Source organism: Vipera ursinii (genome assembly GCF_947247035.1).
Source record: "Vipera ursinii genome assembly, chromosome: 1".
Taxonomy (NCBI): domain Eukaryota; kingdom Metazoa; phylum Chordata; class Lepidosauria; order Squamata; family Viperidae; genus Vipera; species Vipera ursinii.
In genome coordinates, this window is record NC_139512.1 from 179065886 (window position 1) to 179083459 (window position 17574).

The 17574-nt window shown below is 40.1% G+C and overlaps 2 protein-coding genes across 3 annotated transcripts in view; one reads left to right on the forward strand and one right to left on the reverse strand.

Moving 5' to 3' along the window:
* CCNYL1 (cyclin Y like 1) overlaps positions 1-5478 on the forward strand; it is a 31316-nt gene extending 25838 nt beyond the window's left edge. Inside the window, exons 9-11 of one of the 2 annotated variants that reach the window (XR_014491480.1) lie at positions 3095-3257; positions 3894-4227; positions 4406-5478. Coding sequence is in view for 1 of the 2 variants with exons in the window: in XM_083354926.1 (XP_083211052.1) it covers positions 3095-3257; positions 3894-4010 (280 nt within the window). In the remaining variant the exon portion in view is untranslated. Of the gene's footprint in view, positions 1-3094; positions 3258-3893 lie in introns of both variants that reach the window. The other variant, XM_083354926.1, reaches the window with a different exon arrangement.
* Positions 5479-15388: 9910 nt separating this feature from the next.
* FZD5 (frizzled class receptor 5) lies at positions 15389-17110 on the reverse strand (the record flags this gene model as incomplete). The annotated part of the gene is made up of 1 exon (XM_083350812.1): positions 15389-17110. The coding sequence occupies one exon, from the start codon at positions 17108-17110 to the stop codon at positions 15389-15391; it is 1722 nt and encodes a 573-aa protein (XP_083206938.1).
* Between the last annotated feature and the right edge of the window lie 464 nt (positions 17111-17574).

Here is a 17574-nt window from a genome sequence, read left to right on the forward strand (position 1 = left end):
CCCTGCATATTTGAATTGATTGGTTGAACTTTTTTAGTCCCACTTTTTTTTTTTGGACTTCACATGGCAGAGGACTGGGAGCCGCATGTGGCTCCGGAGCCGCATGTTGCAGACCTGTGATGTAGTGGCTAAGTGGTGTTTGTTCATATAGCAAGACATTGCTTTTCTGCACTGCACTGTAAACTTGTGGTAGTAACTTCATCCAAACATGTAAGATCCACTTGTAAGCACTTTTGAGGGATCACAGAAATCAAAACATTTTGCGATTTTGTGTTCAAGCATCACCGCAGGCATGTGAAGAATTCTGCTTTTCATTCATTAACTTGACAGGATAGAATTTCTGTAGCTTTGCTTGAATAAATCTAGCATTTAAACTGCAGTGTGGGATGGGATTTCTAATAGAAGACTATTTTATCAAGCCTCAGTCCTCCTGAATTGTCCTGTCCATTGGGATACTTCATTTAGGGTATGGATGGAAGCTTCTAGAATGATTCTCTTCAAGCTAAATTGCTATATACACTAGTGTGATTGGGGACAAGTGGGAGGAAACATGCTGGATTATACAGTAATAGAGTTCCCAACCTTTCTGGCTTTGCAGCCAGCAATGGGGGAAAGGGGATTCGCTCGCCTGCTGCTCACGCATGGAGGGATGCGCATGTGCTCACCCGCCATTTCCACAGCCCGGTTGCAAACAACTCACGGCCCACTAGTGGGCTGCGATACAGAGGTTGGGGACCCCTGCAGTAATGTACTGGAGTCTGGGCCTGGTGTATTTTTTCATCACTTCTCAGGAAAATATATTCATACACATGACATAGATACACATTGTCACATACGTGTGACAATACACGTAATATATAGCATGCAAACGAAGAAGAGATGGAATGGGGAATGAGTATTTGAAGGTTGGTAGATTTGAAGGAGGTAGATTTGGGGGTGAAAAAGTTATAACTTGACTAACAAAATTATGCATCAGAACTATCCTTGTACATTGTACGTTATTTCTGATTTTGCAGCAAGAAATATAAAATTAGGAAATTGATGCAAATGTATGTACCTCTGATATATACAGTAGATCTTTAGTGGACTATCTTAATAAGAATAGAGAGGAATACATTTAGTTAATTGCTAATTCTGTAGATTACAGTGGGTGTAAAAAGGGAGCCTGCTATTGAATTGCACATCATAGGAATAAAACAACAAGGTCCTTTCTTGTTTTCCTAGGCTTTAAACCTATTAATAGAGTTGTTATCTGACAAAACTATTGTATTTTTTCACAATTAAAATGTATTAGCAAGTCTTGAACAAAGGGGATAAATGAAGTCCTGATGAGATGATCATCAAAACATCATCTGATTTGCATTTCTATAAGCTTTATGACCATATGAACAGGAAATTAATTCTGGCAGTAGATTTAATGGGATTGCAATCTATCTTCTAAAAGCAAGCCACACAAAGCTCCTATTCTCACCATGAGTAGCATCTAGGTGATTGATTCTGCTTTATTTTCAGTCCCTAGAAAAATAGTTAAATATGAAAAATTATTTTTCCATCCTCTTGTAGGTCATTGAGAAATGGATATTTTGATATATTCAAGGTTCTAGTTGTGAATTCTGCGAGTTTGAGATCTAGCTCCATCGTTTGAGCTGATAGACACTAGCTTTTTTGCGTGCTTATACACCAAAACCTACCCACAACATGCCTCTTGTGCACTCCCTGGCACCCTAACACACACTCCCTGCTTTGCACCTCTCAGGATTCCCCTTGCCTACCCTCTCCAGCCCTTCCTCATGGAATGGGGCAACTTGCCATAGCCAACTCACCACAGGCAGCAAACCCCAGGACAACTCACTGCGGGACAATTTAACAGTTAAATTATTTAAAAAATCATTTTAATTTTTGTCATTCACATTTCGTTCTGTCCCTCCTTTTGCACCCTTTCTTTAATTATTCTGTTCCACCATTTCTTTGATATTAGTGTAACTGCTGGCCGTGATGAGTTGGCTGTGGCTAGTTGGCCACAACAAATTGTCATAGACCCCTCCTTCATACCCTCCTGCTCCCTCCGTCATTCAGCAGCCACTTACCTGCTTGCTGGCTTGGGATTTGCAATTTTCTGACTTAATTTATACACTGACTTATGGCTGTGGGAAGATGGCAAGAAGTTGCCTGGCCTAATGACCGTGGGATTTGGTTAAGGATGACGGCAGCTGGGACGGTAGGGATTGCCATTGCCAAACAGTGCAGTTGGGTTTTATGACTGCATCGCTTAGCAACAGAAATAGCAGGCCAAATTGCTGTTTCAAGACTACCTGTATTATCTCCCTGTTCATTTTAAAATATTGTATGAATTTGGGTAGTCAGTGATGCCTTAGATTGCTTGTGTTTTCTGGATCTGTCCATCCTGAGAAGTGCTGACCTACAGATATGAATATATAGGATGGATTTTGCCAAAATAAGCACCAGTAAAAAAAAACAACCCCGTTGCCAGCTAAGGTTGATAAGGTAATCTCTTAGGGAGTTTCAGGACAGAAGGCTCCTTTGCCTATCTAAATCTCTTTGCTTATTTATTTATTTGTGGAGATGAATCCGTGTTGCTTCAAGAGGCTTTATACACCAAAATAATAGCAGCAGCTCTTCAGAGATCCATTTGTTGCCGTGGTGATATGCCTACTTCTTTTGTTGGCTCTCTCCTACTTCAGCATACCCCTTTCCTGTTATGAATCTGGTGAAAATGCCTGCAAGTTCTTCAGAGCTAATCAACAAGCACCATCATTCTTTTCATCTGATAACTATAGTGCAGGTTCTTGTAAGAATAAGAATGTAGTATGAATTGTGTAAAGCTGGGCTTATGGAACTCTAATAAAGAAAAGGGCATCCACAGAGTGAATATATGGCAGAATGTAATCTTTTTCATGAGTTGAAAATACCAGAATTCAAATAGCGTTCTGCCTCTAACTATTCTATTCCTTTAAAAATGCTTAGGCTCTACATCGGCACTTTTTTTTTTACCAAAAGCTGGGTGGGTACTTTGTTTTGCCTTTAGCCAAAGGCCCTGATCCTGTGTTTCTGTCATCCTCTTCTTTTCCTCCAGGAATGAGATGGAAAGACACTTTTTGGAGCTGCTGCAGTTCAATATCAATGTTCCTGCCAGTGTTTATGCCAAATACTACTTTGACCTACGCTCCTTAGCAGATGACAACAACCTGTGCTTTCCGCTGGAGCCCCTTAGTAAAGAGCGAGCACAGAAATTAGAGGTAAGAGTGTGAGACTTTTGTGCAGGGCAGTTAGCTTGTATAATAGCAGTTTTTGTGGCTGTTGATTACTCTAGTGTCACGAAGCTTTTGGGACTTTGTTTAACATCTTAGTTAAGGAAATGGTTGATAAAGAGATAATCCATTCTGAGGACAGGTGTGCATCCTGTTTCCTGCAGAAAAGGCTAGGAATGAGCACTAGAGATTTAGAGTTTTTCATACTTAAAAATATTAGCTAGCAATTTTGATGCTCTCTACATTTACCATTTTTGAGGCTGTAATTCTCCAGGTTAGCATCAAAATTCAAAGGACCTGTGAAGTGTGCAACTTAAATCTCATTACACATAACCACTTGATGAATCTATACATTTTAGGGAGACTTTAATACTTTTATAATAAAGACTTCACGTGTCTGTTGAGACCTTAGTCCTATTATACGTAATAATAACTTGCTCCCAGTTAAGTGTACATAACTTTCTGGTTATTTGATTATTTTTTGCAGGGGGAAAATGTTAATACAAGCATAAGGTGTTTTAAAAGGCCATTATAGTTGCTGGTGAAGATATAGGTGATGCAACTATATTAATGCCAGTTCAGAATCTTTCTGGCTCCGATAACACTAAAACAAATGTTTTGTAGGCTATCTCCCGGCTGTGTGAGGACAAATACAAAGACTTGTCAAAAGCTGCTATGAGACGGTCCTTCAGTGCTGATAACTTAGTTGGCATTCACCGTTCTAACGCCATCCTCTCTTGATCAAGAAGGAAAGCTACAACACTGGCACCAGCATCCTTACAAGTGGAATAACACCTTCACTCCAAGTTCACCAGTCAACAGTGATTGTGTCTTCCACATGGAGGACAGGGTGAGCAAATAAGCCAAGGAAGTTCAGAGCCGGAGGAGGAGTTTAATTCCACAGGGAAGAAAAGATGGAATTTTTGTCAAAGGGGCACACTCCCTTTAAAATCCAGAGGTGCAGAAACTTTTAATTGGTCTTTTTTCCCTTTTCTCCTCACTAATCTCCTCTATCCACAGATGTTTGCTTACTATGTAGGCCTATAGCTGTGAACTCTGCATTTTAAATAATGACTAGTTTTAAAACTTAGACTTTGAACATTAACAAAATAGTCACAATGTTCTTTCCTCTTCAGTAATCCAGGACCCAACTGCAGTTGCCTTTCCAAGTCAGTGCAACAACCTTCATGCTAATACGGCGAAACATCACTCTGGAACTGATGCCGTTTTTCTAGGCATTAGCAAGCAAAGATTTCTGTCCCCTGTCCTCCTTCAGTATGCACACTTCAAACTTCCCTAGTTATTGGTACACTGGTGGTCAATTTGGGACAAGGACTTGCTGAGTAGTATATGCTAAGGGTAAACAAAATCTCTTCATTTGAGATTGTCGCGGCAAAAGGAAATGTTAGGTAGAGGAGCAAAGGAGTGATGTTCTATATTTGCTAGTAAGTAAACAAGTGGTTCAGGGTCTATTTCTTGTCAGTTTTGGTGCATCTTATGTACTCCTAGTTAAGTTGTGGAAGAGACAGAATTCATAATACACTTTCTTTCCTTGAAGGCTGAATAGAATTGCCCTGAAATCCCTAACAAATGTGTTGACTTGGTGATGAGCTACTCAGCTAAATTCTTCCACTACAAACAGTAAATATGTAACTGCTTTTATTATATGCTTCCAACTAGCTTTAAATTCCACTGTCACAATCTGGTCCTGATGAGGGAGACAACGGTTGTTCTCAGTTCATAAAATGGATTATTTTTTCCTTAGAAACCTAGCATTTAATTATCTTTGTTCTGAAGTAAAATTATATTGGCTTTTCCTAAATACTAAATTTTCTCTTTAAGAACAGAAATTCAAAATAAATAAAATTGTTCTTTTTAAGAACAGAAGACATATTCTCAATTACAGGCCTTCACAGTTCTGGGTCACAATATCTAAGTGGTTTGTACTTTAAAACATCCCACTGGACAGTGCTTCTTACAGTTTTGACCTTTTTTGTCTATTTAATTATGAACCAAGCTTGCTTCTTGAGTGTTCAGCAGCACTCAAATTGTTAGTCTCATTACAGTATTTTAATCTACCAGCCCCAGTCTGCGGCATCAGGTATTGATTTTAATTGAATTTTGAAATAAATGCTACATCTTCAGGTGGCTTTCCTTTGTCATGTTTGTATTAAAAAAAGAAGCTAATAATAAACTCTATTTTAATTAAGCTAAGGTGTTCTTTGTTTGCTTTACATTTCCCCCCTCCAAGGTACATATACACCAAAACACTGAATGCCTTGTTACTTGCCACAGCAGGACTCGGCTGCCCTTGTTTCTGCGTGTCCTGGGCTCCTTGCTCTGAACCAGGCAGGCAATCCTTCGGCCTGCTCCTCTGTTGCAGCGCCTGCTAGATTTCATTGATATTATTTCATTTTTTCAATAGTTAAGACTTTCAGAGTGGCTTATGTAGACTTGAAAGCATAATATAATGTTAAAATAAGGATGCGGCAGCTGTACAGTAAAGCAAAGAAACCAGAAAAGATTGGAAGAGCCTGTAAAAAAAAATCTTCATGTGATTCAAAAAACATGGCAGGGTCAGCAGACTCATCCTGTTCCATAAGGCAGTCACTGCTACCATTTTCTCCACTCCATTTTTTTTTCCTTTGAAGTGGAAGTATGCAGTATGTGGATGGAAAATTGGAAAGCCACTCTGTTGCCACTTCTGTAACACTTCAACCTCAACACACATTTTTCTAGGATTGTAGGACTTCTCGGCAGCCCTAGCAAAAAAGAGCAGCTTCTTCAAGGAGCTGCTGACAGATGCCACGAGCATGCCCACGGTAGACTTGAAACACATTCTCCCTTTCACATCCAAATACTGCACAGTTGTACTGTGAAGGCAAGATTTTAATATTTTTAAATGTTGTTGTCCTTATTTTATTGGGAAACCCATGAAGCAGAAAAAATACAGGGAAGCTAAAGTGTTTTTAGTTGAAAATGGGAAGGACGTATTTAAAAGCAGGAGAAACAGGTATACTATACTATCCAGGCAGTCCATGACTTACAACCATTCATTTAATGACAATTTGAAGTTGCAACACCACCCAAAAAAGTAATTTATGAGCGCTGCTCACACTTAATAACTGTCACAGCATCCCCTTATGTGATCAGAGTTCGGGCGGGCACTTGGCAACCCACATGTATTTATGATGGTTGAGGCATCCCAAGGTCATGTGCTCACCATTTGTGACCTTCCTAGTTGGCTTCTGACAAGCAAAGTCAATGGAGGAAGCTGGATTCACTTAATGACTTATGATTTACTTACCAGCTCCAGTGATTCATGTAACAACAATGGCAAAACAAGATTGTAAATTTACAACAGTGTTGCTTAGCAATAGAAATTGTGGTCATAAGTTGAGGATTACCTGTATTGTATATAACTTCAGTTAGACTTTCACAGTGGATTCCAGTGTGGTTGGTATCTCTACAATTATATGATGAGAGTCTTCTGATGTGTAATATTCTTTACAGCAATCAACCCATCATGCACTCACAAATTTCAAAACAAGCTCATTCAAATATGCCCATTTTTCTACATGAAGATAATATTTAAAAGGAGTACAACCTCAAGCAGCCGTTCATATGTGCTTGGAGTTCAATATTAAGTCGAGATACAATAGGATTCCAACTCACTTGAGAGTTGCTAAATTACCTTTATATGAGAGTGAGTTTATTTTGTCACCAAGGCAATTCTGTGCTGAAACCTATTAAAATGAATTAGATAAGTAAACATAGGCTTGTGCAATAGAATATATGTTAAGCCTGATGCTGGTCTGTGAACTAATAAAAATTGATCAATTGATGATTACGCCTGTTCCAGAATAAGCAAATCGTTATCAAGAAAGTGAAGGAATGTGATTCAAAAAATTAAAATAGCTTATGATTATAAGAGACTGGACAGCCATTTGTCTGAAATGGTATAGGGTTGGCTGCCTGAGCAGGGGGTTGGACTAGATGAGCTCCAAGGTCCCTTCCAACTTTGTTATTATTATTAGTAGTAGTAGTAGTACCAACAAGGTCATTGACTTCTATAGTCCCCACATATATCCATTGCTTTGAGACTGTACAAAACAAAATATTCCATGTACTGAAGTTTTGTTCTGAGACTGAAACAGAATGCCTTGCCTTTTGGATTTCGTCCTGAGTTCTTCAAGTCAACCCCTCCCATTGACCCTGGTTCTAAAAATTCTACTACTAAAAAAACCAGCAAGTGACCAGAATGGCAGCAAATCAAAGAAACTGGACTTCTGGTTTTGCGCAGTGGCGACTGGTCATGGACTTGCAGATACTCTGAATCCCCGCAGCTAATTTTGCCCTGCCTGGAGACCCTAAATGGGTGTAAGTCACCCCGGAGAGGTGACAAAGAAAGAAGGGTGCTGCAGTGGTTCTGGAAGGGCAGCGGCTGTTCCGTTCGACTTGGGGAAAGCCTTCTAACCCGACAGGAGAAAGGCTGGCCGTATTGCATCGACCAGCCCAAGCTACTAGCAACCAAAGTTCAAAAACACTAACCAGCACAACTGTGAACAGCGTGTTTGAAACTGGGTGAGGAATTCGATCTTCTCTTTTCTATTCTACACTTAATTTCCTGGAAAAGATCCCCAAGAAGCAAACTACCTCCAAAAGGGAAGGAGGGGGATTTCCGCCCCACCCTTATACTAATGGAAGCGGGAAATTAACCTTTAAGGAGGATCAAAATATATGGAAATGAAAAACAAATAGTTGCTGACACCTAGTGGTGGATGAAGACTATGACAGCTATAACTTTATTAAGTGGCAAAACCTGGGAAAAGCTAATCTGTGTTTGTGACCTTCAAAGTTTTAACAACAAAGAACAGCTGTGACAAAGAAAGACTAATCTGGGCTGTAGACAAAGAGAGTTATAAATTTCAGAAAAAAATTTTTTTGAACTATTTGGATTACAAATATATAATTGGGACTCTAAAGCTATTTGCAGAGAAAAGAAAGGAAGAGAAAAACTCAAATTTTTGGCCATCATGGATCAGAGACATGTAGAAAGAACATATCAAGAAAACATAAATATTTCACAGGAGATATATAGTATACTGCAACTAATTCAAACAACAATGACTTTAAACCACAAAGAAATCCAAAATAACTTTGAAAATATAAATCAGTCTATTTCTAAGTTAACTCTACAACTAAAAAAATTCCCAGAAAACAACAACAGAGAAGGAGCAGATAAAACAGATAAATGGATATAGAATTGAGAATAGAGACTTAAAGATGGAACCTAACAAAACAAGGAAACAGATTGGATAAAATGGACTATAGAGATGTCAGGAACATCGGAGAGAAAGGAAATGATAAGAGAAGTGGAAAAAAGAAAAAGACTTTCAACAAACGTGGAAAGGCAGAAGCCCCATACAAAGACACTTCACCTGATTTACTTTTTATATCTACAGCAACATTTACGAACATACAGAAAAACTTTTTGATTCAGCAAAATACATTGATTAAGAAAAGTATTGGGCAAAGGAAAAAGACTAAAGTGCAAACCAAGAAAATAGATAATGGGACTTACCAGAGAGAATACTTTAAAAAGAAACATTTGTTGAATATGGTTAAAGAAATAGAAAAGTTTTGGAATATATATGTCATTCTAAGAGAGATGAATTCCCTGAATAATATAGTATGCTTTTTTCACTTTTTTGTTCTCTTTCTTGATATGAGTAATATAAAAAAGTTGAAATGACTTAAAGGAAATGTTTTAGATATTTAATTAAATGTGATTGAATTTAAGAAAATTATAATGGATAAAAAATGTTTTGAATAAGAACTAAAGGACTAGATCACTAGATGTATTAAATGGAATGTTTAAAGATTAAACATATTTTAATTATGGTTAAAAAGAATAAGAAATTTAGGGAATAAATATATATTAGCTTAGGAGGGATATATATTTTAAGTAGTATGTTATTTTTTATGTTTCTTTACTCTTGCTCTTTCTTTTTTTTCATTGTTCTATCTATTCCTTAAGAAATGTAAAAGTGTGAGATGGTTCATATGGAAAAATAGAGTTAAATTTTTAAATGTTATTAATTTTTGAGAAAATCGTAACCAGTGAGAATACTTAGAATCTGGTGGGAGAAACAAACTAAAATAAGGTCTGAAACAGGATATATGATAAGGCAACCAGAATGATTGGATAGAAAAGAAATATTATATTGATGTGACTATTATTTTCAGGAATATTGGGAAAAATTATATTTAATTGTTATCTCAAAACAATAAGAATTGTTTGCAAAAGAAGATATTTTGGGAAAAGAGGAAATCAACTAAAACCATTATGTGGATTATGGATTATAGAAATCAATTGTTAATGATTGTTTTACAAATGTAACCCAGACAACACACTGTTCACCAATTATTTTGATTTATGTTTTAAAAAAATCAATAAAATATATTACAAAAAAAGAAACTATATTATTCAGTAGAATTTGAGACTTCATTAAAAATTGATTCCAGTTTAAAATTTAGGATAGCATGTTTAAAAAACAAAACAAAATGAATGTACATACAATAGTTCTGTTAAACCGTCTTTGGGAAGGAGAAAACAGCATACTAAAATAAGAACACATCTATGATCAGGAACAAAAACTAGGCATGAGCTTTCTTTCAGAATCTGCAACATCGCATCTAGTCAGACTTGCCACCACCTAAATCACGTGTTCCTCATGGTAAGGGGAGCTTAGCAGGTGGCAGGACCTTTAGCTAACCTTGGTTGACCTAAGAAGTTATGTGACATCAGCTCTGGTTAGCACTTGGATGAGGGATGAGCTGCAAATTCTAAGGCTCTTGGTGTATCTGGAAAAGCATTGTCAAAAAAACAGTAGAAAGCAGCAATGGCAAATTGCTTCTGTAGTGGTGCCAAGAGAGCTGCCTACATGCAATCGCCATATAGAAGCTCAACCTCAGGGCACCTTAACATAGCAAGAGATTAAAATATTTCAAGCTATGGGTTTGGATACTAATGGCGAGTTTAATTATTTCTCTGCTCTTTCTCCTTTATCACAAACATCTATCCCCATTTTTTTCTAGGAAGAAAAGTAAAGCTTGGTTTAGATGGCTCTCCTTTCCATGCTTACTTAGCTAACATATAAACATAGATACAAACAGTTTAGAGAGACTATATGATTTCACATGCTTTCACTTTTAAAAGCAAGAAGAGTAAAGTAACACAAGAACATACACATCCAGAAGGTGACCACACATAACAGATAAAATCCACAGGGCCTGGGAGAATACAGTAGTCAATTCAATTTATTTGTTTGTGGTCACAGACCAAAGTCAGTAGTCAATTTTTCAATGATTTCTGAACATCACCAGGGTGGGACCCATATGACTCTCTGGGGAATATTATTCCAGAGGGCAGGTGCTGTGCTAGAGGTTTCTTGGAGAACTGTTACTGTTAACTTGGCCTGCTTCACTCATGAAGTTTTTACAAGGGATCCAGATGTTTTCCATTTGCAGTACTGTTTTTCTCACCCCTGCCACTGACGCAAGGGCAAGACTAGCTTGCTACTTAGTGGCAAGATGTCAAAGTCTATAAATTAAGCTGTGCCTCTCACACAGCCCCATTGTATTCCTTCATCTGAGCATTATCAAAAGTGAACACGCTCTTTTCTTCCTTCCTTATATTTGAGAGTTCTTCCTGAGCTGTTTCAAAACCTGTCTGACCCAAAGAAGAATTTCCTTCCATGGAAGAGCATTTCCATTTTAACCACAATCTTCTAGCAGAGATACCTTTCTTCAGTTGACAGAAAAAAGCAATTGTATCTTTTAGTAAGGTTGGGAGATAATTAGGTTTGTAGTTATATTGCTTTATCTTAGCTTCTCATTATGATTAATAGTAAAAGCCCAAGTTTGAAGACAGCTTGTCCTTGTCTATGAAGTCTTCCCAACCACCAACATTCAAGAGGAAACATTCATCTCCTATCATTGACTTGTTAGGTTAGAAAGATGTCTTTAGGATAGTATTTTGAGGACAAAGAAGGTGACGTTTTTTCTAGGCTGGACCCTGGAAAGTTATGTAGTGATGTGACTTTCTATTTTATTCATCATAATCAGAAACCATAAAACACAATTATGCTTTACTTTGAAGGAGGAGGTGTGTCCTATTTAGTAAAGATTCTAAACATTTTGTCTTTTTTTCATATTTTCAAATTACACCATATGCACATATACTTAAGATACAGTATTCAAACATTGTGTTGGGTCAATAATTTGTCTTGTATACCTTGTGCTTCTCCTTTGCCACTAGTTTTGGGCTTTGATTCATTTTTTTATTAATAAACAAGCAGTAAGTAACCTAAGCCATATTTTAAAAGTAAGTCAATTTGTGGTCCCATATTAAACAATCATCTCTTAAATACGTATACCATAATCTTTAAATGTTTATTAAGGTGATAGACTGAAGTCCATTTTTTAAAAAAAAAGCTTTTTACATATTTTGTCACTTTTGCCATGTTCATAATCATACTGCAAGTAGTATGTAAAAATTTCATTTCCACAAGGCACAATTGACAGTATGACCTAAGCATGAATCCAACTTTAAATACAATGATTTAATGCCCTAAACTTTCCTCCTGTTATCTACAGCTTTCAAATTGTTTTGACAAAAATTTACAATCTTCTCCCAACCCATATCTGATATTCACACTAGATTCAGTATATATAAATGTATTTCTTTGAAGACAATTATACAGCTATTTACATATTATACTACATGTAATTCGATCTTATATTAGAGTACACAATAGCTTAAAGAAACCCTGTATTACCTTGCTTAGAAAAACCCTTATTTTCAAAGCTAATAATGTACTTGACAGTTTTCTACACTGAATTAAGCTTTCCATACTGTTTTTTAATTTTCTATTTTTTTAAGCCATGCCTTTTCAGCTTGCTTACAGGAAGCAGTAATGTTCCTAAAACACCAGCCATGAAATTCTGTAGATGGATGTGTGCTCAGTTCCCCAGTTCACTGCAGTGGTGGGAAAGGGTGCAATAAAACTTTAGGTTGACTTGAAATGCTGTAACAGTCTGCCTTCAAGACAGGATCTTCTATTCTACTTAACCCTCATCACCCAGGCTTGATTTGTTAATCAGAGAAGTAAAGCAGCACTGTATAAAGGAAGGAAGGAATTATACATGCTATGTGATCACTGAAAAGTAGCACTAGATTAAATATTTCCTTCTTCAGATGACTGAAGGCAAGTTCAATGTGGCTAACAGGGTTGCTGCAGTGTAATCCAGATCGGGATCCATCTCAGAAACAAAAGAACATATATAAATCCCTCAAGCACTTAACTTGCCTGTGGAAAAGCTCCTTCAGAGTCAGCCACTTGCCCCAGAGATTTGGGAACGTTTCTAGCTCCGAAATCAGCATCTAGGCCCCAATTATGTTAGTTTTTAGGATTTCAGTTCTTTAATTCAAGTAATTCTCAAAAACCTTGTAATTATTTTATCAGTAATTATTTGGGTTGTATTAAAGCTCTTTTAAACTATTGAATGAAATAAGAGCCATAAAGAGTCTTAGATAGTCTTAAAAGGAAAAAGAAAGAACCAAACCAAAAAGATTGTATAAGCTTCTGTGGTTTAGAGTTCATCATGTAAATGAAGAGGGATACTTGGCTGTAAGTACATAGTCCGCCAAGCTTAAACTGCATCTGTGGGAGAGCATCAGCTGAGATGGACTCAAGTTCACAAATAAGCTCCGTGGTCTTTATAGTGTCACACGACTGAGAAAATGCAGGCCTCCTCTCTTGGGCAGTTGCTTCAAGGGAAGAGTTACTGCTTGCTGTTGGAGAGTAATGTCCATTACTGATCAACTGTAGAACCGTGATCAAAGACAATCAATATTCTGCCCCAGCAGTTCCTGCTGCTTATCTTCCATAGAACAGGAGGAATAAGGCCAAGTATTGCTAACTCCAGTCCAGGCCCCAATTTCTCTGGCCACGTTTCTGCAACCTCCTGGTCAAACCTCCATTCAGTCTCTTTCTACTTTAGGTATGCGCTGAACATCTGACCCTCCGTACCATAACCATCTGCTCCAGGAACTAGATAACGACCTTTTCAAGTGGCATACTTGCTTTCAGTTAACTATGGCCAGAACACACGTGAGGTCTTCCTAGAAAACAAAAGCCAGATTCTTACTTCTGGCAGCTCCCAGCCTACACAATTCCCACAGCAAAAAGACATTCTGCTGCCATTCCCTAGACCTTAGGAGAAGTCCTGGCAAGGCCCATAGATATCTTACCTCTCCTCTGCACACAGACGGAAGGCCACGAACCATGTTAACTTACTGGGACAAAAACTTTCATTTTTGATTCTTCATAGAAATGTAAGAATTTCTAAGGGGGTGTTTCTAATCTTTCTCAAGAACTGAGAATATTAGTCCATGTCAAGCATTTCTAGCAACACATGTAAGCCTCACTGAATTCATTTAGATTTATCTCTGCGGTCAATTTACATAAAAAACATAGCCTCGAGGAGCAAGGAAAGAATGAAATTTGTGAAGAGTTAAGTCAAATCACAGGCATGTAGGTATAAATTATCTTTAGAAATAATGGCCTTTAAAAAGAAAGTAAAAGCTTGCAATCTACTTTCCAGGGCTATGCAATATACCGTACTCCCTGTATATTTAAATTGCTAACATTTGGAGACGAGAGAGGGACTTTTCTGAGTATGGCTATTGCTAACACTGTTTCACATTAGTTAATAGATGGCAATTTCAGAAGGGTTACAAACAGCTTAAAAGGTATGATGACCACTCTCTGGAAGGTGAGATCCAAGGGATCAATCTTCACAGATGAACAGGTGTTCTTGCTTTCTAAGAGTGGAGTAGGGACGTGATGGAAACTGCCCTCTGTCCCTGCCCGACCTTAACTTCAACAGCCAAGAACTTTGCACCAATTCAATGCATGACAGACAGCAAGTGGAAATGTCTGCCCCATCTTAAGGCTGCCCTGCTGCCAAATTTTCATGCAACTAATTCCCACGGCACTCAACAAAACATCAAGCAAGCTGCATATGTCTCCAGCAAGATGTTGCTTCTGTCAAGTGTGAATAAGCTTTCATTCATAAGATTTTACACTGCATATATTGCTCTGTATCAACTCCAAAGAAAGCAGGTTGCCTTCGCTATTATCATTTGGAAATCAGCAGCACAGGAGACACACTTAACTGTCTTGGGTGACTATCTGGCAAAGATCTGTGTAAAAAAGGATGAGGGTAGATTTAACACCAGCCCAAACTAAAACATGAAGCTGGATTCTGCCGAATCTTACAGTCACAACTGATCACTTTAAAGTAAACCTTCCCCTTCAAACTGATTCCATGTTTTTAATCTGAATCTGTAATTTCAACAGAGATATAACTACATTACTGGAATGTAGTAGATGAGCAATGACTAACTGGCAGGTGCCTACTAAGAGTCAAATATGTAGTCCTACCTTCTCCCTCTTGTGGTTAAATTCCATGAAAGCTACAAGATTTACTTCTAAGTAAACATGTACATGCCTGCACTGTTTGCTTGCTGAAAAGGATAGTTGCCAAACAGAAATTTAGGAATTGTTTAAACTTTAGATTTGTTATTTGTAATCTGCTCAACTTACACATTCTGAGCTTTCTCAGAATAGACAAGGAGAGAGTGAAAAGAACTGGTTTAATTTTGAATTAAGCAGATTGAACAGAAAAGATTATATCATCTTCCCTGTTGTTTGTTATATTTCACTTCTTCTTGCAGCTTCCATGGATTTTTTTCATTATCAAAAAGCAAAAACTTGTCCAGAGATGGATTTGCCCAATTCCCATCATATATAGTTTGACTCTAAACGTGCCCTGCACAAGGGCACAGTGGAATTCTACCAACTCTGAGGTCTCAGCCTTTGGCCATATGCAAGATCTTCTCCCTCCCTCACCTGTGCATAATCCCCCTTTTCTTAGACCAGATGCAAACCTGGGAGGCCCATAATGAGCAAAACTCCAGAAAGGCTCCAGATGAGCCCTAGGATGAATGGTGCTTACCTGCCCCCCTAATGACAAATCAAGATGCTTTTTCACACATGGGACAGGGGAACCTGTTTGTGGTAGGAAGCAGAAGTGGGAAGCCCAGTCCGGCCTGTCAGCGCTATGTTGGCTTCACTGTACATGGTGGCGCTCACGGGCTTCCCTCCCCTGCAGCATCGACCTGTGAACTGCTTCCAAGACTCCAGCGTCTTGCCTGACCAAATCCAGACCCCAGAGGTGATGCCCACCACCAGGCACATGAAGTACTTGAGCATAAAAACAGCATAGTCAGGCTTCAGTCTGGACTTGTCCCCAGGGCAGGAGCAATTCTGAGCCATCTCCCATTTCTCCCTGTAGTGCTGCTCGTAGATGTAGCAAGCCACCACAATGGTAGCTGGGACAGTGTAAAGAACGGTGAAGATCCCGATACGAATCATCAGCTTCTCCAGCTTGTCCGTCTTTGTGCCCCCTTGTTTAATCACATTCCGAATTCGGAAGAGGGATACAAAACCAGCCAGCAGAAACATGGTCCCGGTGAAAAGGTATACCACCAGCGGAGCGAGGACAAAACCCCGCAGCTTGTCCATATTCTGATTACCCACATAACAGATCCCAGCTACTGGGTCCCCATCGACTGAGCTCAGGGCCAAAACAGTAATGGACTTTACGCTAGGAAGAAGCCAGGCTGCCATGTGAAAATACTGGGAGTAGCTAGCGATGGCTTCATTCCCCCACTTCATCCCAGCTGCCAGAAACCAGGTAAGGGACAAGATGACCCACCAGATGGAGCTTGCCATGCCAAAGAAATAGATCAGGAGGAAGACCACAGTGCAAAGGGCAGGCCCTGTGGTTTCGTAGTGTATGTGGTTGTAATCTTTGTTGCAGGCCACATTAGCATGGCCCACAATCAGCCGGATGATGTAGCCAATGGATACAAAGAGATAGCAGGCTGATAAAAAGATGATGGGGCGCTCAGGATACCTGAACCTTTCCATGTCGATCAGAAAGGTGGCCACTGTGGTGAAAGTGGAAATGAAACAAAGGACGGACCACAAGCCAATCCAGAAGGTGGCAAAAGTTTTTTCATCTTGGGTAAAATAGGGCTGGAAGCAAGGAATGGCACAATTGCGCACATGGCCAGTCTCGATCTTGTTGTAGAGCGGGTGAGTTTCTTGGGAGATGAAGACTAGCGGCTCTTTGCAGGCGCACACTCTCTTGCAGTCACCACTGGCTAGGGGGGTGAGATTTTTCTGGATTCCTTTGGAAGAGCGGGTGGGTTTGGTAAACAATGGGGGCAAGGTTGTGGCCTCTGTCTGGTTGTGATCCATGCAGAGCATCTCCGCGTCTCCCGGAACAGGCAGCTTATCGCAGTTCATCCTTTCCGGCCAGGCAAAGCCGTACTGCCTCATCAAAGGAGAGCACCCAGCTTTGGCCCTCTCGCATACCGACCGGCAGGGCGGCAGAGGCTTGGCGTAGTCCAGCAGGCAGATGGGAGTGTACATGCTGCACAGGAAAAATTTCAGGTCCAGAGAGCACTGAATCTCCACCAGGGGCCAGAACTGGTGTACTTCCAGGCCAGCTTCGTCTTGGGTATCGTGGTTGAACTGGTTCGGCATGTAGGTCAGGTTGTAGCCGATGCCCTTGCACATGGGCACGGTGATCTCCTGGCAGACGATGGCCTTGGACGCAGCCGGAGCAGGAGCAGGAGCCTCCAGCAAGAACAGCAGAAGGCTCAGCAAAGCGTCTCTCGGGCCGGGGCGAAAGCCGGCCATGGCAAGGCGCAGGGCGCGGATCGGGCCACCCTCCCGCTCGCCTCCTCCCGGGCGGCTCCTGCCTTCGAGTTAAGCCCTCCGGCTGATTGCAGGGCCGGAGGCGCGACGCTCACAGGTGGCGCGGTCCCGGCGAACGTCCGCGGCCCCCCCAAGCGGCCTCCTTTCCCCTCCCGAGGACCCCAAGTCTTCCCATGGCAAGAGCGGCCGCTGCCGATTCCGCGGAGGATTCGCTGCTCCAGCCACCCAGGTGCGCGCGGGGGATAAAACCCGAGAAAAGCGAAAAAAGGCGAACTCCATAACAAGCCAGCCCGGCGGGCCCTCGCTCCTTCGCTCTCCGCTTGGAAGTTCAGCGCGGAGAGCGAGGCTGGGTCCGCCACCGCAGCGGGAAAAGTTTCGCCTTAACTTCGCCCTCGGCAGAAACCCAAAGTCTCTTCTGAAAGATCCCGCGCGGAGGAGGAGGAGGA